Below are 27,110 nucleotides of genomic sequence, written 5' to 3'. Positions count from 1 at the left end.
AAGCAATTGAAACGAAAACAAAAATTGACAAGTGGGACTTAAACTAAAGAGCTTGTGCATAGCAAAAAAAAAAGTGTGGAGATATGTATATATATATATATCTCAACAGAGTAAACAACCTACAAAATGGGAGAAACTATTTGCAAACTATGCATCTGACAAAATTCTAATATCTAGAATCTGTAAGAAACGTAAACAAATCCACAGGCAAAAAACCAACAATCTCATTCAAAAAATGACAGAAGACATGAATGTATACTTCTCAAAGACATACACGTGGCCAACAAGCATGTGAAAAAATGCTCAACATTACCAATCATTAGAGGAATGCAAATCAAAATCACAATGAGATACCATCTCACACCAGTAGAATAGTTACTATTAAAAAGTCAAAACACAACAGATTCTGGCAAGGCTGCAGAGAAAAGGAAACGCTTACACACTGCTGCTGGTAGGAATTTAAATTAGTTCAACCCCTATGGAAAGCAATTTGGAGATTTCACAAAGAATTTAAAAAGAGAACTACTATTCCACTTACCAATCCCATCACTAGGTATATTCCCAATGGAATATAAATCATTCTGTCATAAAGACATATGCACATATATGTTCATCACAGCAGTATTCATAATATCAAAAAGATGGATTCCACCTAGATGCCGATCACTGGCGGACTGGATAAAGAAAATGTGATACATATACACCATGGAATACTATGCAGCCATAATAAAGAACAAAATTATGTCCTTTGTAGCAACATGGATGTACCTCAAGACCATTATCCTAAGCAAATTAACACAGGAACAGAAAACCAAATACTGTATGTTCTTTCTTATAAGTGGAAAATAAACACTCATTAAACATGGGCACAAAGAAGGAATAATAGACACTTGGACCTACTTAAGGGTGGAGGGTGGGAAGAGTGTGAAAATCAAAAACTGCTTAACGTTAGTAACCATCAGTGAAATGCAAATCACAACCACAATGAGATAACATCTCACACCAGTCAGAATGGCTATTACTAAAAAGTCAAAAAACAACAGATTCTGGTGAAGCTGCAAAGAAAAGGGAATGCTTATACACTGTTTGCAGGAATGTGAATTAGTTCACCCACTGTGGAAAGCAGTTTGGAGATTTTCCAAAGAACTTAAAACAGAACTACCATTTGATCCAGCAATCCCATTACTGGGTACATATCCGGAAGAAAATCATTCTACTAAAAGACACATGCACTCGTATGTTCGTCACGGCACTATTTGTTTTAGATTTTTTATTTTAATTTTTCTGGGTACATGGTAGATGTATATATTTATGGGATACATGAGATGTTTTGATACAGACATGAAATGTGTAATAATCACATCATGTAAAATGGGGTATCCATCTCCTTAAGTATTTATCCTTTGTGTCACAAATTATCCAAGTATGTATATAAAATTTAAGAAATTTTAAAATGTACAATTAAATTATTATTGACTATAGTCACCCTGTTGTGCTATCAAATACTAGGTCTTATTAATTGTTTCAATTTTTTGTACCCCTTAACCATCCCCACCTCCCCAACACCCTCCCACTACATTTCTCAGCCTCTGACAACCATTCTCTACTCCCTGTCTCCATGAATTCAACTGTTTTTATTTTTACATCTGACAAATGAGTAAGAACATGTGATGTCTTTCTGTGCCTGGTTTATTTCTCTTAACATAATGACCTCAGTTCCATCTATGTTGTTGCAAATGACAGGATCTTATTCTTTTTTATGACCAAATAGTACTCCATTGTGTATATGTACCACATTTTGTTATCCATTCATCTGTTGATGGACACTTAGGTTCCTTCCAAATCTTGGCTACTGTGAACAGTGCTACAACAAACATGGGCGTGCAGGTATCTCTTGGATATACTGATTTCCTTTCTTTTTGGGTGTATACCCAGCAGTGGGATTGCTGGATCATATGGTAGCTCAGTTCTTAGTTTTTTGAGGAACCTCCAATCTTTTCTCCATGGTGGTTGTACTATTCACATTCCCACCAACAGTGTATGCAATTCCCTTTTCTCCACATCCTCGCCAACATTTGTTATTGCCTGTCTTTCGGATAAAAGCCATTTTAACTGGGTGAGATGATATCCCATTGTAGTTTTGATTTGCATTTCTCTGTTGATCAGTGATATTGAGCACCTTTTCATATGCCTGTTTGCCATTTGTATGTCTTCTGAGAAATGTCTATTCAAATCTTTGGTCCATTTTAAAATCAGATTATTGGATCTTTTTCCTATAACGGTGTTTGAGCTCCTGGTTATTAATCCCTTGTCAGATGGGTAGTTTACAAATATGTTCTCCCATTCTGTGGGTTGTCTCTTCACTTTGCTGATTATTTCCTTTGCTGTGCAGTAGCTTTTAGCTTGATGTGATCCCATTTGTCCATTTGTGCTTTGGTTATCTGTGGTTATGTGTTACTCAAGAAATTTTTGTCCAGAACAATGTCCTGGAAAGTTTCCTTAATGTTTTCTTGTAGTGGTTTCATAGTTTGAGATCTTAGATTTAAGCCTTTAATGCATTTTGATTTGATTTTGGTATACAGTGAGAGATAAGGGTCTAGTTTCATTCTTCTGCATATGAATATCCAGTTTTCCAGGCACCATTTATTGAAAAGACTGTCTTTTCCCAACTGTATGTTCCTTGCACTTTTATTAAAAATGAGTTCACTGTACATGTGTGGATTTTTTTCTGGGTTCTATATTCTGTGCCATTGGTCTCTGTGTGTCTGTTTTTATGCCAGTACCATGCTGCTTTGCTTACTATAGCTCTGTAGTATAATTTGGAGTCAGATAATGTGATTCCTCCAGTTTTGTTCCTTTTACTTATAATAGTTTTGGCTATTCTGGGTCTTTTGTGATGTTATATAAATGTTAGGATTGTTTTTGCTATTTCTGTGAAGAATGTCATTGGTATTTTGATAGGGCTTGTTTTGAATCTGTAGATTCTTTGGGTAGTATGGACATTTTAACAATATTAATTCTTCTATGAACATGGAATCTTTCCATTTTTGTGTTCTGTTCAGTATCTTTCACTAGTGTTTTAGTGTTCATTATAGAGATCTTCCACTTCTTTGGTTAATCCTGGGTATTTAATTTTATTTGTGGTTATTATAAATGGGATTGTTTTATTTCTTTTTCAGATTGTTCACTGGTGGCATACAGACATGCTACTGATTTTTGTAGGTTGATTTTGTATCCTGCAACTTTACTGAATTTGCTTTTCAGTTCTAATAGTTTTTGTGTGTGTGTGTGTGTAGTCTTCAGGTTTTGCAAATATAAGATGATGTCATCTGCAAACAAGAATAATTTGACTTATTTCTTTCCAATTTGGATGCCCTTTATTTCCTTTCCTTGTCTGATTGCTCTAGCTAGGACTTTCAGTACTATGTTGAATAGCAATGGTGACAGTGTCCTTGTTGTGTTCCAGATCTTTAAGGAAAGGCTTTCAGTTTTTCCCCACTCAGTATGATACTAGCTGTGGGTCTGTCATATACGGCTTTTATTATGTTGAGATATGTTCTTTCTATATCCAGTTTCTTGAGTATTTTTATCATGAAGGGATGTTAAATTTTATCAAATGCTTTTTTGGCATCAATTGAAACGATCATATGGTTTTTGTCATTCTGTCTTGTATTATACTGATTGATTTGTACATGTTGACCTATCCTTCCATCCCAGGAAAAAATTCCGCTTGGTTGTAACGAATGGTCTTTTTCACTTATTGTTGAATTCAGTTTGCAAGTATTTGTTGAGGATTTTTGCACCAATATTCATCAGAGATGTTGGCCTGCAGTTTTCTTTTTTTTTTTTTTTTTGACGTGTTTTTGTCTTGTTTTGGTATTAGGGGAATACTGGCCTCATAGTATGAGTTTAGAAGTATTCCCTCCCCCTGTATTTTTTGGAATAGTTTCAGTATGATTGGTGTTAGTTCTTCTTTAAATGTTTGGTAGAATTCATCAGTGAAGCCATCAGGTCCCAGGCTTGCTTTTTTTTTTTTTTTTTTTTTTTTTTTTTTTTTTTACCGGCAGACTTTTTATTATGGCTTTAATCTCATTACTTGTTATTGGTCTGTTGAAGTTTTGGATTTCTTAATGATCAATCTTGGCAGGTTTTACTTCACAGCACTATTAACCATAGCAAAGACATGGAATAAACCTAGGTGCCCATCAAAGGTGGGTTGGATAAATAAAATGTGGTACATACATAACATGGGATACTAAGCAGCCATGAGAAATGAAGTCATGTCATTTGCAGCAACATAGATGCACCTCAAGGCCACTGTCCTAAGTGAATTAATGCAGAAACAGGAAAGCCAAATACCACAGGTTCTCACTTATAAGTAGGAGCTAAACTGGTTACTCATGGATATAACAATGGAAACAGTAGACACTAAGGACTAGTAGATGGGGGAAGGAAGGAGAGTGACAAGCATGGAAAAACTATGGGTACTATGCTTGGTACCTGGATTATAGGATCAATTGTACCCCAAACCTCAGCAGTATACCTGGTTAACAAACTTGCTCATGTACCCTCTGAATCTAAAATAAAAATTGAAATTATATTTTTAAAATGGCTTTTTTTTCCTGTGTAAGTGTGGAATATAATATAAGCATACATTTAATTTGTTAAATTAAGATTGGGTTTGCTTTCTTAAGAAGAGACAAGTTAGTCTGGGGTACCTAAACTTCTTCTATTGGTCCACTGAACATATAAGCCAACATTACTTTTACATAATATTTGGAGTAGCTAAAAACATAAAACACGTGTTCAAATAAATTGAGTCATAATTCTGACACAGTTTTTTTGTTTTTGTTTTTTGAGACAGGCTCTCCCTCTGTCACTCAGGCTGGAGTGCAGTGGAACTATCTCAGCTCACAGCAGCCTCAACCTCCCGGGCTCAAGCATCCCTCCTACGTGAACTTTCTGAGTAGTTGGGATTAGAGGCATGTACCACCATGCCCAGCTAATTTTTTGTAGACACAGGGTTTCACCATAATGCCCAGGTTGGTCTTGAACTCTTAGGCTCAGAGTTCTTGGCCTCCCAGAGTGCCGGGATTACAGGTGTGCACCATCATGCCCAGCCTTGCCAAAGTTTTTTATAAATGTAATTGTTCTATAGCATGTCAGTTTGAACATAATTTCAAAGATCCTCAGGTAACTTAAAATTGAGTACATTTCAGTTATAAGCAACACTGAAATACTGCTCACTGTGAATAATTTTAAGTGTATACACACTTGTTTCTTATATTTGTACACTATGGAGTTGCTGTCTTCAAGTCATATTTTTAGTAAAAATGTTCATTTTTGCAAATTCGAGGTTTAAAAAAATTGTGCTATGTATATTGAGATTTGCTGTTCTACAAAAATACTTGCATATGATAGTTTTAAATTACCATCCTTTCAGTTTTCTCTGTGAAACTTATTTTCATTAAAATTTGTGATTCATATAGGTAGCTGACACTAAACTAAGAACAATAGTGACAGAGAAATACAACTGTGTGGCTGGGCACGGTGGCTCACACCTATAACCCCAGCACTTTGGGAGGCCGAGGCGGGCGGATCACCTGAGGTCAGGAGTTTGAGACCTGGCCAACACGGTGAAACCTTGTCTCTACTAAAAATACAAAAATTAACTGGTTGAGGTATTGAGTGTTTGTAGTCCCAGTTCTTGGGAGGCTGAGGCAGGAGAATCACTTGAACTGGGGAGATGGAGATGGCAGTGAGCTGAGATCGCACCACTGCACTCCAGCCTGGGCAACAGAGGGAGACTCTGTCTCAAAAATAAAAATAAAAATAACAATAAAAAATAATTAAATAGAAAACCAACTAGTATTCTCAGGTACGCAATATCCTATCTTAATCAAATGATTAATTTTTCTCTGAAAGCCACTGATTCTGTTTTACCACTTAAGTGGATCTTAAATTTAGAAAAAATGAGAGAAAAATTTCAGGATGAGGCTGGACTTAGTGGTTCATGCAAGTAATCCTAGCACTGTGGAAGGTCAAAGTAAAAGGATTGCTTTAGTCCAGGAGTTTGAGACCAGCCTGGGCAACACAGTGAAATTCCTGTCTCTACATTCAATCAATTCATCAATCAATAAATGCCTGGTGAGGTAGTGTCTACCTGTAGTCCCAGCTACTCATGAGGCTGAGGCAGGAGGATTGCTTGAGCCCAGGAGTTCAAGGTTGCAGTGAGCTATGATTTGTGCCACTGCACTCCAGTCTGGGTAAGAGAGAGAGACCCTGTCTCAAAAAACAAGAAAAAGAATTAGGGTATTTTACACTAAAACTATCTTGGAGATTTCCCATAGGTCCCTGGAAAATCATGAACTTTAGTACAGGTATACCTTGGAGATATTGTGGGTTTGATTCCAGACCACCAAAATAAAACAAATATTGCAATAAAGCAAATCACACAAACTTTTTGTTTCCTGGTGCATGTAAAAGTATGTTTATACCACAGTTATTCTGTTACATGTGCAACAGAATTATGTCTTAAAAACAATGTACATACTTTAGTTTAAAAATACTTTATTGCTAGAAAATGCTAATGATCATCTGAGCTTTCAGAAAGTCAGAATCTTTTTCTGGTGGAGGGTCTCGCCCCAATATTGATGCCTGCTGTCTGATCAGGGTGGTGGTTGCTGAAGGTTGGGGTGGCTGTGTCAATTTCTTAAGATAACACTGAAGTATGCTGCATCCATTGGACTCTTACTTTCACAAAAGATTTCTTTGTAGCATGCAATGCTGTTTGATTGCATTTTACCCACAGAACTTTTAAAATTGGACTCAATCCTCTCAAACAGCTGCTGCTTTATTAAGTTTATGTAGTATTTACATTCTTTGTTGTCATTTCAACAATGTTCACAGCATCTTCACTAAGAGTAGATTTAATCTCAAGAAACTTTGCTCATCCATAAGAAGCAACACCGTAGCCATTCAAATTTTATCATGAGATTGCAGCAATTCAGTCACATCTTTAGGCTCCACTTTCCAATTCTAGTTCTCGAGGTATTGCCACGACGTCTGCAGTGACTTCTGCCACTGAATTCTTGAACCCTCGGAATCATCCATGAGGGTTGGAATTAACTTCTTCCAAATTCCTGTTAAAGTTGATATTTTGATTGCCAATGAATCATGAACGTTCTTAATGGCATCTAGAATGGTGAATTCTTTCCAGGTTTTCAATGTGCTTTGACCAGATTCCTCAGAGGAATCTCTGGAAGCTATAGCCTTACAACATGTATTTCTTTTCTTTTTTTTTGAGATGCAGTTTCACTGTTGTTGCCCAGGCTGGAGTGCAATGGCGCACTCTCGGCTCACTGCAACCTCCGCCTCCCGGGTTCAAGCAATTCTCCTGCCTCAGCCTCCTGAGTAGCTGGGATTACAGGCATGCGCCACTAAGCCTGACTAATTTTTGTATTTTTAGTAGAGATGGGGTTTCACCACGTTGGCCAGGCTGGTCTCAAACGCCTGACCTCAGGTGATCCACCCACCTTGGACTCCCAAAGTGCTGGGATTACAGGTATGAGCCACTGTGCCCGGCCTACAACATGTATTTCTTAAATAACAAGACTTGAAAATCAAAATTACTCCTTGATCTGTGAGGTGCAGAACAGATGTTGTGTTAGCAGGCATGAAAGCAACACTAATCACCTTGCACACTGCCATCAGAGTTCTTGGGTGACCAGGTTGTCAACAAGCAGTAGTATTTTCAAAGGAACCCCCTTTTTTTTTTTTCCCTGGAAAGTAGGTCTTAACAATGGACTTAAAATATTCAGTAAACCGTGCTGTAAACAGATGGGCTGTCATGCAGGATTTGTTGTTCCATTGATAGAGCACAGTCGGGTAGATTTAATATAATTCTTAAGGGCCCTAGAATTTTTGGAATGGTAAAGAAGCACTGGCTTCATCTTAACACCAGCTGCATTAGCCCCCAATGAGAGCCTGTCCTTTGAAGTTAGGCATTGACTTCTCTCTAGCTATGAAAGTCCTGCATTGGTCCTTCTACCAATATAAGGTTGTTTCATCTGCATTGAAAGTTTGTGTAGATTTTCATCAATAATATTAGCTAAAACATCTGGATAACTTGCTTTTTCATCAGCACCCCCTTGCACTTTTATTACAGAGATGGCTTCTTTCCTTAAACATCATGAACCAGGCCAGATGCGATGGCTCACACCTGTAATCCTAACACTTTGGGAGGCTGAGGTGGGCAGATCACAAGGTCAGGAGTTTGAGACCAGCCTGGCCACCATGGTGAACCCCATCTCTTGTTAAAATACAAAAATTAGCTGGGCATAGTGGCAGGGGCCTGTAATCCCAGCTACGCAGGAGGCTGAGGCAGGAGAATCGCTTGAACCTGGGAGGCGGAGGTTTCAGTGAGCTGAGATCGCAGCATTGCACTGCAGCCTGAGCAACAAGAGCAAAACTCTGTCTCAAAAAACAAAACAAAAAGCAAAACAAACAAAAAACAACAACAACAAAAAACCCATCATGAACTAACCTCTGCTAGCTTCCAATTTTTTTTGGGGGGGGGCAGCTTTCTTACCTCTCACCTTTACAGAATTGAAGAGCTTTAATGGCCTTCTCTGGATTAGGTTTTGGCTTCAGGGGATATTGTGGCTGATTTGATCTTCTATCCAGACCACTGCACCTTTCTTCTTATCAGCCATAAGGTTGCTTTGCTTTCTTATCATTCATATGTTCACTGAAGTAGCATATTTAACTTCCTTCAATAACTTTTCCTTTGCTTACACAACTTGGCTGTTTGGCACAATAGTTCCAGCTTTCAGCCTCTCTTGGCTTTTGACATGCCTTTTTAACTAAGCTTAATCATAGCTAGTTTTTGATGAAAGTGTGAGACTTCAGACTCTTCTATTCACTTGAACACTTAGAAGCCACGGTAGGGTGACTGACTGGTTTAATTTCAATATTGGTGTATCTCAGGGAATAGAAGGCCCAAAAAGAGGGAGAGAGATGAGGGAATGGCCATTTATTGGAACAGTCAAAACACACAGAACATGTATTAACTATCTTATATGGGTGTGGTTTTTGGCATCTCAAAACAATTACAGTGGTAACATAAATGATTACTGATCACAGATCACCATGAACAGATGGAATGATATTTTAAAAGTTGGAAATATTGCAATTACCAAAATGTGACACATGAAGTTATCACCTGCTGTTGGAAAAAATGGTACTGACAGTCTTGCTGGATGAAGGGTTACCAGTTATCTGCAAAGTGCAATAATGCAAAGCACAATAAAATAAAGTGTGCCTGTACTTCTTTTTATTAGTAAACATGTATTTTTAAAGCAATTCACAATTTATAGCAATACAATAGTGTGTTGTGAAAACATTAAAAGTCCTTCTTCTAAGGGTTCAGAAAACCTCACACAACAATAAGGTCATGGCCGCAAGACACAGCTTGTCTGGAAACTACACATTAAATGATGTATTCTATTCAGGGACTAAATATAAAAGCCAAGGTTGAGCCATGAATACAGAGGACAATATACAAATGTGATTATCACCACTCGCTATTTGAACAGAATTAGATCTCACAGATAATTTAATCAACTTTTAAAACTTTACAGATGAGGAAAATGAAGCTCTGAGATATGACTTTGCTGGGGTTCCTCTACTTCCTGTCAGGAATGAAAGTCAAATTCCCATTTCCCAACTCCAAGCCAGTTCTTTTCATTACACTGTGCTGCCAGTATGTCTAACCAATATGGTAGAAAGGTATTTCATTGAATGACTTCCACCATTCTTTTCCCAAAGACTAATCAGTAAGTGGTAAATGTGTTAAATTTACCACACATTGATTACAAACACAAAGTACTATATTGCAAGTAACAGAGGTTTTGCGCTTTGGTCTTTATTCTTACTTCCATTAAATACTGGGGAATCTTGGGTCATAAAATTGGTATTACAAAAGAGAAACGAGTAAAGAGTGGTTGCTGAAAGTTAATTTTTCTTGGCTGGTTCTTCTAAGTATATACTAGGTATTGTTATTAGCAGACTTCAGAAAGAAAAGGTTATCTGGAATTTTTTTTACCTGCCTTCCTCAACTTAGAAATTTATTTTATACAAAATCATTTTAACAAAACATCTTAGGGAGAAATTAACACAAAATTACAAATCACTCCATGTGCTTAATTTGAATTGTTATAGTCTTATGTATTCATATCTAATAGTCTTCATGCTAAAATTGGGATTCTTAGTAAGTCAACAAAAAAGCATGACAATCTGACACAATTTCTAGGAAAACTGCAATAACTCTATGAACTTAAATACAAGTAAGTGAAATTCTTTCATCATTCCTTTTTTCCCAGAAATTGCATATTTTTGAGAAAATATTTATGCAAAGTGTTCCACTGAAATGTATCTCTTACGAAAGTATCTGAATATTGAAGTATTTATCACTCATCGCAGTTAACTTATGGTAAGAAACCAATGAAATTGTTTTATTAAATGTACACATAAAAAAGCATGTAAGTTTTTGACCTTCAGTTGTTTTGGAATTAAATTACATTTCGGCACCCAAAAATCTTTTAACTGACAGTTTTCATACTTTGCAAAACACACAGGGCACTGGAAACTCTAATGAACCAGCATTTACATAATGGTAACTGCCATATGACCACTTTGGTAAGCAGCTTGTGGAAATTACGTCTAAGTGCTTTATGTGTTGCCAAAAAAACTTAAAAAACCAAATAATAAATCATGAGGCTCTACAAAATAGCTTAGAAAAACAAGTTTTCTATTTATTTAAAAATAAGTTTGTAGTTACTACATTGCAGGGACAGGAATTCTTACACGTACATTCTAGTTTGTATAAAAGGATTCAAAGAATTATGCATCAAAACTAACATAGAAAGTGTCCACGTAACAGTAAAGAAAGGTCCAATCAATATGTACAAAAAGAAAGGGCACTGCTATTCTGGTGTGAGACTGCTGTTTATAATATGATACTCCAGGTTCGGAAAGAAAAAAACAAACTTCAATAAAGCTAAATAATTAATTTGTTTTAAAACTCTGTGTTACTTATTACATACAACAGATCTGCTTGTGTTTAAACATTGTTTTCTGTACAAAATAAGCATAATCTTAATTTGAAAATGTGTCAGTTTCAACTTTCACCCTCTAGGTCAGTTACTTTTTAAAAATTGAGCTACATTCTACACATGTCTAAATGTCCTGTGACAGGATTTAAGTTTTCTAAAAGATCTTCAATAAGACCCCTGTCTTCTTGCAGTTTTAATATGGTCCAAAAATGTAACATTGTATTGTCTCATTTTATAGTCTATCATTGTGACTAATCAACACACACAATCTTAAAGTAACCAGCGTGTGTGCATCTGCCTTATATGCATGTAGTATATTCCATCTTGAACCTATTTTTCTTGGCTCCTTGAATTGTAGAAACTCAGCCGTGCACTAAGTATTTGGTCTGTGCCATAAGGTTAATTTCCTGATAATTTTTATCTGCATTAAAAAAGTGTTTCAACACAGAGCTATCAAAACTAAAAATAGTATCTATTTATAGCTCATATTTTCTACTCACTGTTTTACTGCAGTGTGTACAAGGTTTATCTCTGGAGCGCCAAAAGTGGTACTTACAGTCTTCTGACTCAATTTGACCTCTTCTTGGGTACTATACATAGTTCATGATGACTTTTCATTTGGAGCGCTTTGCTCAGTATAATTAACAAAAATAGTTTCTTAGTAAATGTAGTATTAATTTTAGTTCAGATCACTTGGAAATCAGGGAACTAAGGGAAACTGCAAGGGTAGAAGCAAAGAAAAGTGTATTTTTCAAATTTTAATGGGAAAATAAATTCTTGCCTAAGTGTAACAAAACCACTGCTCAACCATATATTAGAAATACTTTTTAGGTTTATAGGAGTAATCAGATGATAAAACTACTTCCCCTATGACTTTTAAAATCATGTAACTCCTGCATATAAGCAAAACACTTACAGCCCTTTAATCACTCAAGTATCTTGGTCCTTTCAACCTATTCAAAAATAAATTTCAGGTCACAAAAACATTCAGAATAAATCTGTTTTCATTAAGTAGAAAACTGAAAAAGCCACTTCCAGCTGACATTTGATAGAGATATACAGTAGGTATATATGTATAAAATGGAATGTCAGAATTGAAGTAAACATTGTTAACTGGAGAAATTATATTACAAATCATATTTGAAAACATGTAAATGCTGCTAACATATAAGATAAAAATGATATTTGAATACATTTCTTAAAATGTCTGATTCATCTACTGCACTGCAGATGAGGGACAGTTCTAGATGTTAACATACATGCTGCACAAAGGTATTTTCTCTGATTACTGTATCTTATGTAATTCATTTCCAGGTGATAACTAAATTTAGTCAATCCCAAGTCTCAGATGTTACCTAATCCAGCTCACAAATATTCCACATTTACTTACACTGAAGGAGGAAGATAGTTTTATAATAATGCCAGCAGTCTTTAAATTTGTAGTGAAGCTGTGCAATAAAAACAATTGAAATAAGGCCAAAAAAATCTTCAGTTTATAATACATGCAGAAAATAGTCCAATGCCACTATAGCAGGTCACAAAGGATAAAATTTTAAAGTTATGTATGTATTGCCTATCGCCCAGGGCTGTGAGTCTCTGATTAGACTGAATATTTAAACTAATGCTCCACTTAAACTTTTCATCTGGGACTTGAGAATGTTGGAGTTGAGGGAGGGAATATTAGGGTTTGGTACTTAGAAATACCTAAATTGGTTTACACTTTCCATGCATGTTAAGTTATATTTCTGAATTTTCAGTAAATTTGAGATGTTTTTATTGCTTACCTAAGACAACTGCCAACATTTCTTTCTGGCCTATCAACAGTACATACATAGTGTTACCGCTTCAAAGAGGATTATTTTCCCAAGTGGTAAAGAAAACAAAAATATGGTGATGACTTAAATTTCTTAATTCAACTTTTGCAATGTATAGAAGCTAAATTATAAAAATATAAAATCTAAATATATTGGTATTACTAATACATGTTTAAGTGTTTCGGTTACAAAGAATCTGATCCAAGTTACTGTGCTTTACTAAGAAACCAGTGTCTAATAATGTCCAAATAAGGTCATAAATATACAGTGTCTTTAGAACAGGAATAATACATTTATGTGTTATAGGAAAGATGGTAAATACTCATTTCTTTGCTCAAGAGTTGGAATTAACACATACACTGTACTAGAGGTATATTCCACTCTAAGACTGTGTACGCTCTTCCTTTTTCTGTACACAACTTAAAACTGTACATTTTTTTTTTACAAAAATTGATTTTATAGCCTATTCTTTTTTTCTTAACACAATGCAGATAACATCAGGAAATTATATATTTCAAATAGATTGCCTTCAAAGGCAACTAATTAATGACTTAAATTTCAAACATACACTATTATTTTCAAGAATGGTGTAAGTGACTCATTTTTCTATACAATCAAGCCATCCATTTCTGCATTATGAAGAGTTTAACTACTGAATTTTAATTTTATAGTTAAATATATTTGTTAGAAAAAAATAAATATACAAAAAACCTGAAAAATTTGAAATTATTTTTCAACTGCAAAATCTCAGCAATGCAGTCAAAATCTGGAAAATGGTTTACTTAATTTCACAGGAAAATTTCTGTACAAATTTAGTTACAAATGATCTTAAAAGCCCAAATGTATCACTTTTTCATTCTTCAAGACAGTTAAATGACAGCTAATATTCATCCTTATCAGACATAATTATGTAATGTGTTTTGCCAAGGTTCGATTGCAGACTTTATTTTTCTACATCAGGGTCATGCTGATACATATTTTCCCCATCTTCACTTTTTAAAAATGTAGTATCTGAAAATTTTGGTTACATTTTTGTACCATACCAGTCCTCAGAAAATACTACATTCTTTAAATTTTTAAAAAAATGGACAGTAATTTTTAAACAATAGAAATGGTAAGTATGTTGGTTTTTAAGGTATAAAATAACTAACTGTACCATAAACAAATAAATAACTGCTCTCCTTTTCCATAGCAGTACATATAGCAATACATTCTCCTAAGTCATATAGTTATCATTTACAATAGACAACTTAATTTTACTAATGATGCAAAAAATAATAGAATACAAGGCACAATCATTAAATGGAGTTTTTCTTTAGGGTGTATATTGACATACCAGCATGATAAGGATACCGTAAAAAGTGCAGAAAAAACACAATGTGCAATGAGACCACTGTATAAAACATGATTGCATAAAAAGTGATTTGGCCTATTTTAACCTTTAATAATTGAAAATAACCAATTTCCCCCTTAAAATTAAACTATAAAGTATGACATTTTAAAATTATTTTTATTCTACTGCTATCTAAAAAATCCTGAAAAAAGAATTTATACCTGGGTAATAGTATATAAGTATGTGTTTGTATATATATTTAATTATACCCATTTATCAATATATACACATACACACACAGACACGTTTCTTTGTAAGTCATTTTAGGCTATTAGATATGTCTAAAGTTTAGAAATGACATTAATCCAGATCAACAAGTAAACATCAAATCCCATACCTTTTTTCCTGTATTTTCCTTGAATCCTTTAACCACTTAAACATTTCCTCTAGAATATCTCTGTCAAAGGACCCACCAGTGCATTATTTTCTATTAGTACCAAAAAAAAGATATATCTCAGCATAACTCTTTAATAACTTGCTCTTTAGAATATATAGCCTTTCCAATATTGAAAAGTGTATGCTGTCCTGACAGTCAAAAACAGGCTTTCCACTGCACTGATTCTCAGTCTTTGGCACAATAAACAGAGATTGAGTGATATAAGAATCAAGGTCTGAAAAATTAGACAGTCAAATGTTTTCCAATGTGGATATGTTTCCCTTCATCAGTACATTTTCTCTTAAGTTTGGCAGAAATGGAATAAAGCAAAAGCCTCCTCTAGATACTTTGTAGACGAACATTCTATAATTAAAATTAAACTTTTTAGGGTATCAAATGGTGGAAATTTTGTATTTATCTTTTAGAGGAAACATTTCTTAATTCACTGCTACTCTGTATAAGATCTGTCTTTTAGGGGCATGACTTGTATCAATAGAAATGTACCTTGCTTGGTCAAAAATAATTCATTTTAACATGAAATGCTCTATCACTAGGAATATTATGCTCCTAAAGAGTGTAGCAGAACTGTCTTTTCTATAAATAAATCAGGAATTCATTACAGATCAATTTCTTTTGTTTCAGTGAATGAAATGAATGTGAAAATGCATAACCTATCTAAGGGCAATAAATAGCAAACATTTAAAATATATATGTATATATTTATATATATATATATTCATTTAAAGAAGTGAAGTGTCTTGTAAGTTTGTTTTTTTTTTTTGTTTTTTGTTTTTTTTTTTGCAAATCAAATCATATTCCCTACTCCACCATAGCAGCAAGGAAGCAGAAGCCTTAGTTCTACTTATTCCTTAACTGTACCTGCTTTATAGATTTTGAAGTAAAATATTTTGGTACAAGTTACCAACCAATTAAATTAGCTTTTGCTTTTTCAGTCAACTTTCGGACTCGTCCTCTACTAGAAGTTCCAAAAGTTAAAGAGGTGTCTTCGAACAACAGCTGCCTTTGCTCCTCTTCAGAGTCATCCTCATTATAGAAAGCTGTCCTTCGACCTTGATTTCTAGTTCTCATGTGGGGTTCAGAGCCTTTGAGTTCTTCAAACTCTTCTTCCTCATCTATAGGATCATCTATCTTTTTTCGGTTACTTCTCCTTAACACTTTGACACTTGCAGGGACTAGGAGATCTGAATCTAGTTTTTGTGTCTTCATCTTCCTTTTGGGTTTTCTACCTCCACGACTCTTTTTCTGTAACAAATCTTCCTTTACATTATTAGTTTCAGAAAGAAAATTGCATGTTGAAGAAGGAAGTACTTCATCTCTGATGGGATGCACATTATTTTGCTCTAAATTTTCTGGCTTTGCATACTGTAGCTTTTTGGGCTTTCTACCCCTTTTCTTGTGTATAATTTCACCACTATTGGTGTTAACTTCTACTTTAGGTTTCCTTCCAGGTCCCCTCTTCACAAGTTTTGATGGCTGTCCTCCATGGCCATTTACTTGAATGGTTCCTGGTACAAGAGCGTTGTTCTTACAATCTCCTAAAAGGGAACAACAGGACACCTTAATACACGGAGTTTCTTTTTTGGTTTGACCCTCAAACTTGTCAATAAGGCCCCATTGGTATACTTATATATAATGACATAATCTAAATTATTTTATTAAAATGAGAAAAAAGAACCTAGAGAATGTTAATAGTTCAATTATCTTATTTATTTTCTAATTAAAAGAGACAGATTCTTAATGATCTCATGAGGGAGGTAAAGCTCATAGAAAATAAGTAACTCATCTAAGTTAAACATTGTGATTGATTATAAAGCTAGGATGACCAAAGTTTTCTTATTCCTAACTTAGAAGTAAGTTACTCTTGCTCAAAAACTTTCCTCTCAGAACTGTTTAAAGAGGATTTAAAAACAACTAAATGGCAGTTTTTCTTCACAGGCTTTGAAAAGTCCTCACCTTGTGTAATAAATGGCAAATGACTATAATCCTAGGAAATACTGCTTATATCAATCAAAATCACTATGTGTGCCACCATAATCATGATTAAGATCCCACTGTAACAAACTCCATGACAAAAGGCCATTATGCTTCATAAAACAAGAGAGAAAATGCTGGCAATCAAATTCTAAACCTGAAGGATCTGGAGATGATGAATCACCTTTCTGTTGTAGCAAAAAATGCTATAACTTAGATAAAGGAAAAATATGCCACAGGAACTATCAGTAACGAACTCTCTTTCCCTCCAAATTTCTGACATGTTTTTATTTGATAAAGTAGGTGATTTGCAATGCTCTATTTTTGGGGAAATTCATAGATGGAAACTGCTTTTAAAAAGAATACATCTTCATAAAAGCATTTTTGGTCACAGGTTGGAACTGTACTTTGTAAATAAGAAAATCATGGTTGGTTGGGTGCAGCGGCTCACAATTACAATGCCAGCACTCTGGGAGGCCACAGCAGGCGGATCACCTGAGGTCAGGAGTTCAAGACCAGCCTGGCCAACATGGCGAAACCTCGTATCTACTAAAAGTACAAAAATTAGCTGGGTGTGGTGGTGGGTACCTGTAATCCCAGCTACTCAGGGGGCTGAGGCAGGAGAATCATTTGAACCTGGGAGGTGGAGGCTGCAGTGAGCTGAGATCGCGCTACTGCACTCCAGCCTGGGCGACAAGACAGCCTGGGCGACAAGAGCGAGACTCCGTCTCAAACAAAACAAAACAAAACAAAAAAACATGGTTAAGAGACTCACCAAAGGTCAGAGTCAAGTACAGACAGAAAATGCAAAGATTTTAATTCCCGATCCCCATAGTGAAATGACTCTCTTTAGATTAGTGGTTGGGAAAAAATGTGGGTGTGGACATAAAGTAGTTAAGTATTTCCTATGGAGCAACTGACATGTAAACTGCCTAGGGATTCTGCCAATCCCTCTTGTTTTACATTATGACTACACGGGTTCTAAATATCCAGCACATGTACCTACTACAGAAGATAGGCTTTAAGAACTACATGAATCCCTTGAAATGGTCCAAAATTTTGTATGAATATGTTTATGTACATTTTTCTTAGACAGGGACTATAGGACTTATCAACTTTATAAAGCAATATATAATGTAAAAAGATTATGAATGCAGCTTTCTTAAAAAGGAATTCAGAAGTTTTTTTAAAAAGTTTAAAAACCACTGATCTTGAACTGTGTTGTCCTGGGCACATGAAAAGTTACGCAGTTTAGGAACTAAATTTTTAATTAAATTTCAATTTAAATACTAAAGCAGTATATATTTTAAAATACTGATTAAATACTGAAATAACATTTTGGATGCAATGGAATAAAATATTATTAAAATTAACTTTACCTATTTTTACTAAACATAGTGACTGCAAAATTTAAAATTACATATATGGCTTGTATTATATTCCACTAGACAACACTGCTTCATTCTAGACAGTTAATTTAGGTGTCATTATTTATAATAAATCTCTGTTACTGTTAACTAATAGATAATGATATTTCTATACAGTACCAGTACTCGAGTATTTCTAATACTCAAACATTATAAATCAAATGGACTATGAGACCAGACCTCCGCTATCATAATGCTAGAACCAATTCATCATATATATTTGATTTCTCTAGGATTCAAGAATAAAAAGCAGCAAGGAAGGCCAATATACTATTCAAACTCTAAATTCAGTTCAGAAAGGGGGCAGATATTAAAAATGTGAAACATTCATATGCAAAGTATTTTGGTTATTTATTCAAACAATTATCTTCTATATAATGGGCATTAAAAATGAGTAAACACATTAACCTCAGATTCTTCTGGAGATACAGACATGTGAAAATGAATAACCTGATCAGTATTATAAGTACCACCAAAGGTAATGAACAGGGTTTTCTGAGACATAAAGATGGAAGTGCTTGGCTGGGCGTGGCGGCTCACATCTGAAATCACAATACTTTGGGAGGCTGAGTGGGGTGGATCACTAGAGGCCAGAAGTTTCAGACCAGCCTGGTCAACATGGAGAAATCCTGTCTTTATCAAAAATACAAAATTAGCCGGGTGTTATGGCATACACCTATAATTCCAGCTACATGGGAGGCTGAGGCAGAAGAATTGATTGAACCTGAAAGGCGGAGGTTGCAGTGAATGGAAATCTGGCCATTGCATTCCAGTCTGAGTGACAGAACAAGATCCTGTCTTTGGAAAAAAAAAAAAAAAAAAAAGGATGGAAGTGCTTGATTCTATCTAAAGAAGCCAGGAGAAGACTTCCTAAAGACGATATTTTAAGTGAGACGTGAAAGGCAACAGACCATTAAACTAGGAGGGAAAAAAGACATCCCCCCCAAAGAAGAAAAGAACAAAGACTCAGGAACTTCTAAGTGTTTAGGATGACTGGGATACAAAAGAGAGAAAGAAGGCAAAAGAACCTGGAATGTTAGGCAAGAGCCAAGTAACAGAGAGTCTTGTGTAACAGGCAAAAAATTAAAAATGTTTCCATATATGATTTGAGGGCAAGGAAGGGTTTTCTCTGCATGTATGTACACACATCCACATGTGCTAGAGAGAAATGAAAAGATCACTTTGGCTGCAATATGGGAGATGGACTGGTTAAGAAAGAGTTTGAGAACTGAGGCAGGAAGACTAGTTAGGAAACTAGGAAAATAGTCCAGGCAAGAAATTATGTAAGCCTTGAAATAATGTCACGGCGGTGAGAATGGAGAGGAGAGAATAGATTTAAGAGATGTTATGGAAGGAGAAACAACAAAAACAAAAAGCTGTTGAAGAGATTCAGTTGCTGAAGAGAAGGCTAGGATGACTCCCTGATTTTAAGTTTACATGGGTAGATCCCAATGCCATTAACCAAAATAAGATTTCAGTAGAGAAATTAAATTTTGACAGAGGTTTTTAAAGACAACAATGAAGAAATGTCTTAAGAAACACTTTGAAAGTCATGATGCAAAATGCTTATTATTAGGCTGTCTGCTGCCAAGAAGCCATATTATTTTAACATGTCACAATGGCATATTTTAGTATTTACTTTCTTCATCTTTCAAACACGAAGACTTTACAATAAAAACCCGAAGCTGAAAGAACTTGAAGTGTAACATGTCAAAAGTTGTACTCTACAGTTGTAGACAACCCCAATGAATTATTATTTAATAAAAATCTGTCTAGAAAAATAAGTAGTTTTGTGATCCAATATTTACTTAAAACATTTTTCTACAAAAGTGAAGAATGCTACATTGGGTTAACTATATCCTATTTAATTTAAACTTCGAAGATAAATTTCTTTTTTTCTTTTGAGACAGGGTCTCATTCTGTTTACCAGGATGGAGTGTAGTGGCACAATAATAGCTCACTGCAGTAAATTTATCAACTAATACAGATGTGTGACTTTTAAGTGGGTAACCTGAAAAGTGGATATAAATGCTGATTCCAACAAAAGCATCATTTATAATAAGGATCTACTGTATCTTGAAAGATAGAAATAATACCTTACCTTGCTCAATGACAGCTGATGACTTTGAAAGAATGGACACCTTTGGGAGTATAGACGACTTCATTTTACGTTTGACTGGCTTTTCCTTTTCCATGGTTTCTTTTGCAGAATTATTCCTAGTGCCATGACTAAAATTGGATTGACCAGGACTGGAAAGAGTATTCAAAGCTTTGGAATGTTTCACGGAATTCTCTAGTACTAAAACAAATAAACAAAAAGTTAAAAATTAAGAGTTACTGAACCTAAAGATAAGAAAAAAGGTTAACCTGAATTATTTGAATTAGCTAAGACAACAAAACCTGAAGGATGCTTAAAGCTTTCTTAGGAAATCTACTTTCTAATAGGAAAAAGGCATATCCAGCTAGAAACTCTTAATAGTTTCAGCCCTTTTAGAAGCTGTCCCATCATTTCAAAATTACGGAGGCAAGTCTTGGCAAATTGCTAGCTAGTGTGGGTACTATGATTTAAATTCAGTAGTTTAGATCAGAGTTGTCATTTCTAAGCATTAGTCTATAATGACGTAAATCTCAATTTCTTATTAAAAACTTTTTTTAATAGGAAATTAATAAAGAAGGCAAAAACAACAGTGTCTGCTAGAAATTACTAAAACTCAATATACTGCATTTGGCAAAGTAAAAACTTAAATTAAGAAAATCATCAGACACATTACAATTTAGAAATTCAGTCTTACTTGTTTTCCCTGGTATTGCAGATGCATTTGCTTTTGTAATAAAAGTCTTTGCAGCTGAAGAAGTCGATGGTTGCTCAGTGATAAGTGGATCTACAATCACTCGGTTGCTTCTGGTTCGAACCACAGAACTAGATTCTGTTTTACCGTTTATCTGAGCAGCATTGTGTCTTGGCGGTATTGATCGTGTAGGTGTAGAGAATGCAGAGGTAGAGATTTCTGACTTTAGCTGGGGTTTTAAGATCCTTTTTTTCCTTTCAGGGCTGTAAATAAAATAGTATTGTCAGTCACTCTTATAGTTCTATATGAATGAATAAAACAGTTTATAATATTGTTGGATTCAATATTTGTACTATTATGAAATATGTTAAAATATGAGATTTGTAGTGGATTTCATATGATTGTGAGCCTCTGAAAGTGAATATTTAGTGAAGGATCGCTGTAAATGCTAAAGTTATATGACGGAAAGCATGATGCCATCACTATCCTAAAAATGCTGTTTTACTGTATAGATTTAGCAGTTTGAATTTAAGCACTTACACTAGTATAGCTTTAGTTAAAAGATTAAAAATCGTCCACATCATAGGAACTTGCATGTCAAATATATCATTCTGTAATATAGGGAATAGTAAAGGAAGTATTAAAAAACACCAAGTTCTATCATTTAGATGAAAGTTATAGATCAGTTAGTGGTATTTAAAAGAAATTAAATACCTTGACGCAGCACTACTGGAAACAGAGCTGCTTCTGTTTCTTTTCTTCCTCCTTTTGGTTATGGTATTTCTTTTATGAAAACGAAGAGCAGATTTATAATCTGATAAAACTGAACTAATGTGTTCTTCAAAGAAAGCAGACAGGCGCAAACTCATGCTGTAAATCTGTGAGGGAAAAAAAAAGTGTTCAAACATTCCTCGGAGGAAAATACCTTTGTTCAGTAAATATTGTAATGTAAATATTTTTCCAGTAAAAACTATTTAGAATTTAAATACTGTTTTTGACATCCTTTTTCCTAATCTTTTGATGAAAAGGTAAACTGAAGCATTTTAACAATTAAATATTTTTGTGTTTAGAACAGAAATCTTTCAAGTTTTGAGATTCTTAAAGAAAAGTCTGACTCTAAATTCAAATGGCTCATACAGACAAAACTCCTTATTGTCAACTCTATTACACTGAAACTATCCCAAAGGTTTCAACCTGTTTTCTACCTAGGACTAGCATCTCTTCTTTCTCATTTCACTGCTATATAGCACTGCTTTGTGATGTTATGTCTGGTCAAAGAGTTTTAAATTATATTTATATTTTTACTTATTTGTAAAAATCATTCACAAAAATGCTCCATAAGGCAGATAATAGCTAGAAAAGTCAAGGCCAGATGGCTCTGGTGCATACCAGGACAATTTGCACCTATCTATTCAATCACAGTACTTCAAGAAAAGTCACCATTACCAGACATCAAAGATAACACAAATGTTATGTCATACAAGGAGCTGAGTAGAAAGGTATAAATTCTTTTTCCAGTGGGACAATATTCAGAATATAACAAAGGTAACTTGGACCTAAATTTTAAGTAAAGCAACGTTTAGTCATTTAACATACTCCTCTAACTCAATCTAGTCATAAACAAAATTTAATTATATACCCTTGATCTTTTGCTTGGTGTATATGCTTTGGAATTACTGAAAATAAGTCTGACATCTTTACATAACTCCATTGGTGACTCATAATTCCCAGCCTCTAAAGTTTCTCTAACGGTAGCAAAATCCATTGGAGTGTCAATGATGTCTCTGTAGTCCTAGGAGAGGGAAAATAGGTGGTGTTACCATTATTATTACACAAAGCATCACTTCTCAGCACAGGGATTTGCACAGGATTTTTATGATGACTATAAGTCCTAGAACTCTTAATAATCACTCCTGTTCCCCTTATCAAGAGTTCCTTTTTTCTAATAATTCTAATTTATTTCATACTCTCCCCCTTATATTGCAATCAACAATAATTTTCTTATTCAAGAACACAGAAGTTATTAATTTTTCACTGGAGACTTGGGAGATGGAGTTGTACTGGAAAGGGGAAAGTAAAAGAGTAAGGAAAAAGCCCAGCTCTACAACCAAAAGTTTGAAAGAAACTCTCAAAACTTTATACTACTTATAAATTCTAAAGGTCTGACGCACTGAAATACAACTGTAACTTTAAGGAAATAAAAATGATGGAAGTATGCCAGCATCCCATTTATGCAGACACCTAAGTTCTAGTAATCTCAACTTCAGTACTACAATTGGGAGTTTTGCTTTGCAGTAATAAAGAATTAACGAATGTGAATAGTTGTCACAAAGTCTATGCATGTCACCTGAGGTGTCTACCTAGTCAATTGAGTATAAAATTAGGTAACAGATTGGAACCAATAAAAACACACAAGTGAAAGAGCAACAGAAAATCATCATAATATGGTATATAATTCTAAAATTATCAGAATATGCTTTTTTTTTTTTTTTTAAGCAGGGACAAAGAGTATTGTACTCCCCCTTTTTTGGGAGAGACAGTCTTGCTTGTTGCCCAGGTTAGAGTGCAGTTGATGCCATCACAGCTCACTGCATCCTAAGCCTCCCAGACTCAAGCAATCTTCCCACCTCAGCCTCTCAAGTGGCGGGGACTACAGGCAGGCGCTACCACGCCCAGCTAATTTGTATAATTTTTGTAGAGACGGGGTCTCGCCATGTTGCTGAGACTGGTCTCAAACTCCCTGACTTAAATAATCTGCCTGCCTTGGCCTCCCAAAGTGCTGGGATTACAGGCATTAGCCACCACATCTGGCCTGCAGTTTTTCAATAGTCCCTCAGTATGCGATTATATTTTTTGAAGTATAACAACTTTGCACCATCAAGTTTAAATTATGATCAAATATGTCTGACCCTGAAGAAGGTGCCATATAAGGCAGGATTACTGCCTTTACAAATTTTTATTTCTTCCTTTCCAATAGGTATGCCTTTTATTTCCTTTTCTTGCCTTATTGCATTGGCTAGAATTTCCAGTACTATGTTGAATAGCAGTGGTGAGAGTGAACATTTTTCAATCATTCCTAATTCTTAGGGGGAAAGCACTCAGTCTGTCACCGGTAAACATGATGTTAGCTGTAGGTTTTTTATAGATGTACTTTATCAAGTTGTGGAAGTTTTCCTTTATTCCCAGTTTTCTTAGGGGTTTTATAATGAATTAACGTCTTGTTTCTTCAGATTCTGCATTTGTCTATTTGCCATCTATTCACAGGGCCAAGGATGATCTGGTACCTGGGGGGCCTTACAGACCTGAGGAAAGACTGCCCCTTCCTGGGGCAGTCAATTCTTAGTGACGGGCTCCACTGAGAACATGTCTTTCATATACATACCAATGAATCCCAAGTATAAAGCCACAGTCAGCTCCTTTTCTCACTCTCACACACTAAGCCAGTATTTCCATTTTAAATCATCCCAGGGCTAGGACCAGACAACTAGATACGTGTGCCTCAGAGCCCACTGGAATTATTCAAACTAGCCAAAAATAAGCTGTTAACTGTGACCTGCCTTGCATTTCCTGCAGAAACCCCAATAAATGATTTCTAAGCTTTTCCCTAGTTTTGGTCTCTCCTACCCAACCAAAACCTAGCACTTCCCCTGTGGCCCTGTGTGGCATGTGGTAACCCCCTACTTTTCTGGGACTCTTTTTTACTTTTTTTTTTTTTTTAATGAGATAGGGTCTCACTCTATTGCCAGGCTAGAGTGCAGTGGTGTGACCTTGGCTCACTGCAATGTCCATCTCCCAGGCTCAAGCAATCCTCATGAGTAGCTTGGACTACAGGTGCACACCACAGAACCTGGCTAATTTTTGTATTTTCTGTAAAGACAGGGTTTTGCCATATTGCTCAGGCTAGTCTCAAACTCTTGAGCTCAAGTGATCCACCTACCCTGGCCTCCCAAAGTGCTGGGATTACAGGTGTGGGCCACGATGCCCGGCCTGGGAATCTTCAGTATAATAAACTTTTTCCTTCCAAGCCTTGTTTTCATTTCCTCCTGTGACCACACTGACTTTACCATAACCAAAATGCACATTCATAGAACAAATGGGTGTGAAATTTTGTCAAATGCTCTTTCTATATTACTTGATATAATCATGAGATTTTTCTTCACTAGCCTATTAATATGATGGATTACATTGACTGGTTTTTGAATAATCAACCATCCTTGTATCTCTGGAATAAACAGCACTTGGTCATGGTATAAAATCACTTTTTAATATATTCCTGAATTCTATTTGCTGTTATTTGGTTAGTTTTTTTTCTTCTTTTCTACTGTTATTGTCTGGTTTTGAGATCAGGGGAACACTGGCCTTCATAGAATGAGCTGGGAATTTGAGTTTTTCTATCTTCTGGAAGAGACTGTGTAGAATTTGTGTTAATTCTTTAAATGTTTGGTTGAATTCTCCAGTGAAGCCATCCGGGACTAGACATTTCTTTTTTGAAAACTTATAATCACAAATTAAATTTCCCTAATAGGGTTACTGAGTTACCTGTTTCATACTGGGTGAGTTGTGGTAGTTTATACTTTGAGTATCGGTCTATTTCATGTAAGTTACCAAATTTATGTATGTATAATTCTTTGTAGTATTATTTATTTTTATCATCCTTCTGGTATTTGCAGGGTCTATAGTGATATGCTCTATATCATCCCTGATATTAACAATCTGTCATCTCTATAGCTTTGTAAATCTTAACAGAGGCTTGTCAATCTTGTTGATCTTCTCAAATAACCAGCTTCCAATTTTATAGATTTTCTCTATTGTTTTTCTTTTTTGAGTTTCACTGATTTCAGCTCTTTATTATTTCCTTTTGTTGGCTTACTTTTGGTTGATTTTACTCTTCTTTCTCTAGGTTCTTGAGGAGTGATCTTCGATTACTGATTTGAAACTTCTCCTTTTCTGCTGTACTCTTTAGTACACTTTGGTATTAGAAATTTTCCTGCATTGCTTTAACTGCGTCCTACAAATTTTGATACACTGAATTTATTTTAATTGAGTTCAATACATTTTTTTAATCCCCATGAGATTTGTTTAATCCATAGATTATTTAGAGGTGGGCTCTTTAGTTAACAAGTTCTTAGAGATTTTACATTACTGGCGTTACAAACTTTATAGATTTGGGCAAAATATAAAAATGATTTTTTAAAATGTTTTGCAATATTTTGGGTAAAATTCATGTAGAATACTTAATTTTTCTTGGCTCACATCTTGGCCTTCCACCATGCAGTATAGTACATGATAACTGCTCAATACAATTCTATTGAATACATGAAAGCTGTAGATTATTAAGCCCATTTATTTCCATCAAAAATTTAATTTTTAACATCTTACTTTGAATATTTGATTACACTCAAAATGTGAACTAATATTTTCATATAAAAGGTGAAATATGAAGTGCGTGATCTGCCTTAAATATTCCACTAAAGTAAGGATGATACAGTTAATTCTGAATTATAAAAAGTAGATTGGTATCCAAAGTTTTCTTTTTCTCTTCTGTGACAGTAATTAACAAAACACACCTAGGCAAGAGAGATTACATTTTTCTTATTTCTACTACTTTTCATCGGCTAACACGTTTAGCTGGTGGGACAGGTTCTAAATATTTGCTAAATATTGTTCTCATTATTTTGAATATGTAAAAGATGACTGCATTCTTATATATTTCCCTCTTAAGTTTAAAAAGTGAACTTTACAAAAATTCATTTGCCTATTGTCAGAATATCACATATAACTGGTGCGCTGGATATAAAGGATATGGGTTCCCATTGTGGCTTTGTCTATAAATAGCCACAAATAAATAGCAAGAAACAGCTTTGTCTATAAATCTTAGCAAGGTGAGTCTCAGTTCAACATCAGTAAAGTGAGTGGCTTGGAGCAGTCTCAGGTCGCCTCCATTTTTTCTGTCTGACTGTTTTAATATTTTCTTTTTGACTTTCAATTGTTGAGTTTTTTTCACTCTTATTCTAGGTAAAGATTTTTTTCTTGTATATCCCGATCAGGAATCATAGTTTGTCAAATGTTTACCAATTCTAGAAAATTCCTGGCCATGGGGCATGGTGGCTTACGCCTGTAATCCCAGCCCTTTGGGAGGCTAAGGCAGGCAGATCACGAGGTCAAGAGATCGAGACCATCCTGGCCAACATGGTGAAACCCCATC

The 27,110-nt window shown here is 35.1% G+C and overlaps 1 protein-coding gene across 4 annotated transcripts in view; it reads right to left on the bottom strand.

Annotated features, from left to right (window-relative positions):
- Positions 1-10,793: 10,793 nt before the first annotated feature.
- Positions 10,794-27,110, bottom strand: part of PHIP (pleckstrin homology domain interacting protein) — a 136,148-nt gene continuing 119,831 nt past the window's right edge. For all 4 annotated transcript variants that reach the window (XM_077999713.1, XM_015136812.3, XM_077999714.1 and 1 more), the window contains 5 exons: positions 22,545-22,697; positions 21,620-21,783; positions 20,909-21,168; positions 20,218-20,415; positions 10,794-16,253 (listed from right to left, as the gene is read on the bottom strand). In XM_077999713.1, coding sequence (XP_077855839.1) covers positions 15,616-16,253; positions 20,218-20,415; positions 20,909-21,168; positions 21,620-21,783; positions 22,545-22,697 — 1,413 coding nt within the window. In that variant the 3' untranslated portion in view covers positions 10,794-15,615. The remainder of the gene's footprint in view (positions 16,254-20,217; positions 20,416-20,908; positions 21,169-21,619; positions 21,784-22,544; positions 22,698-27,110) is intronic.

This window comes from Macaca mulatta, chromosome 4 (assembly GCF_049350105.2).
Source record: "Macaca mulatta isolate MMU2019108-1 chromosome 4, T2T-MMU8v2.0, whole genome shotgun sequence".
Lineage (NCBI taxonomy): Eukaryota > Metazoa > Chordata > Mammalia > Primates > Cercopithecidae > Macaca > Macaca mulatta.
This window is presented reverse-complemented; position numbering and strand designations above follow the sequence as displayed.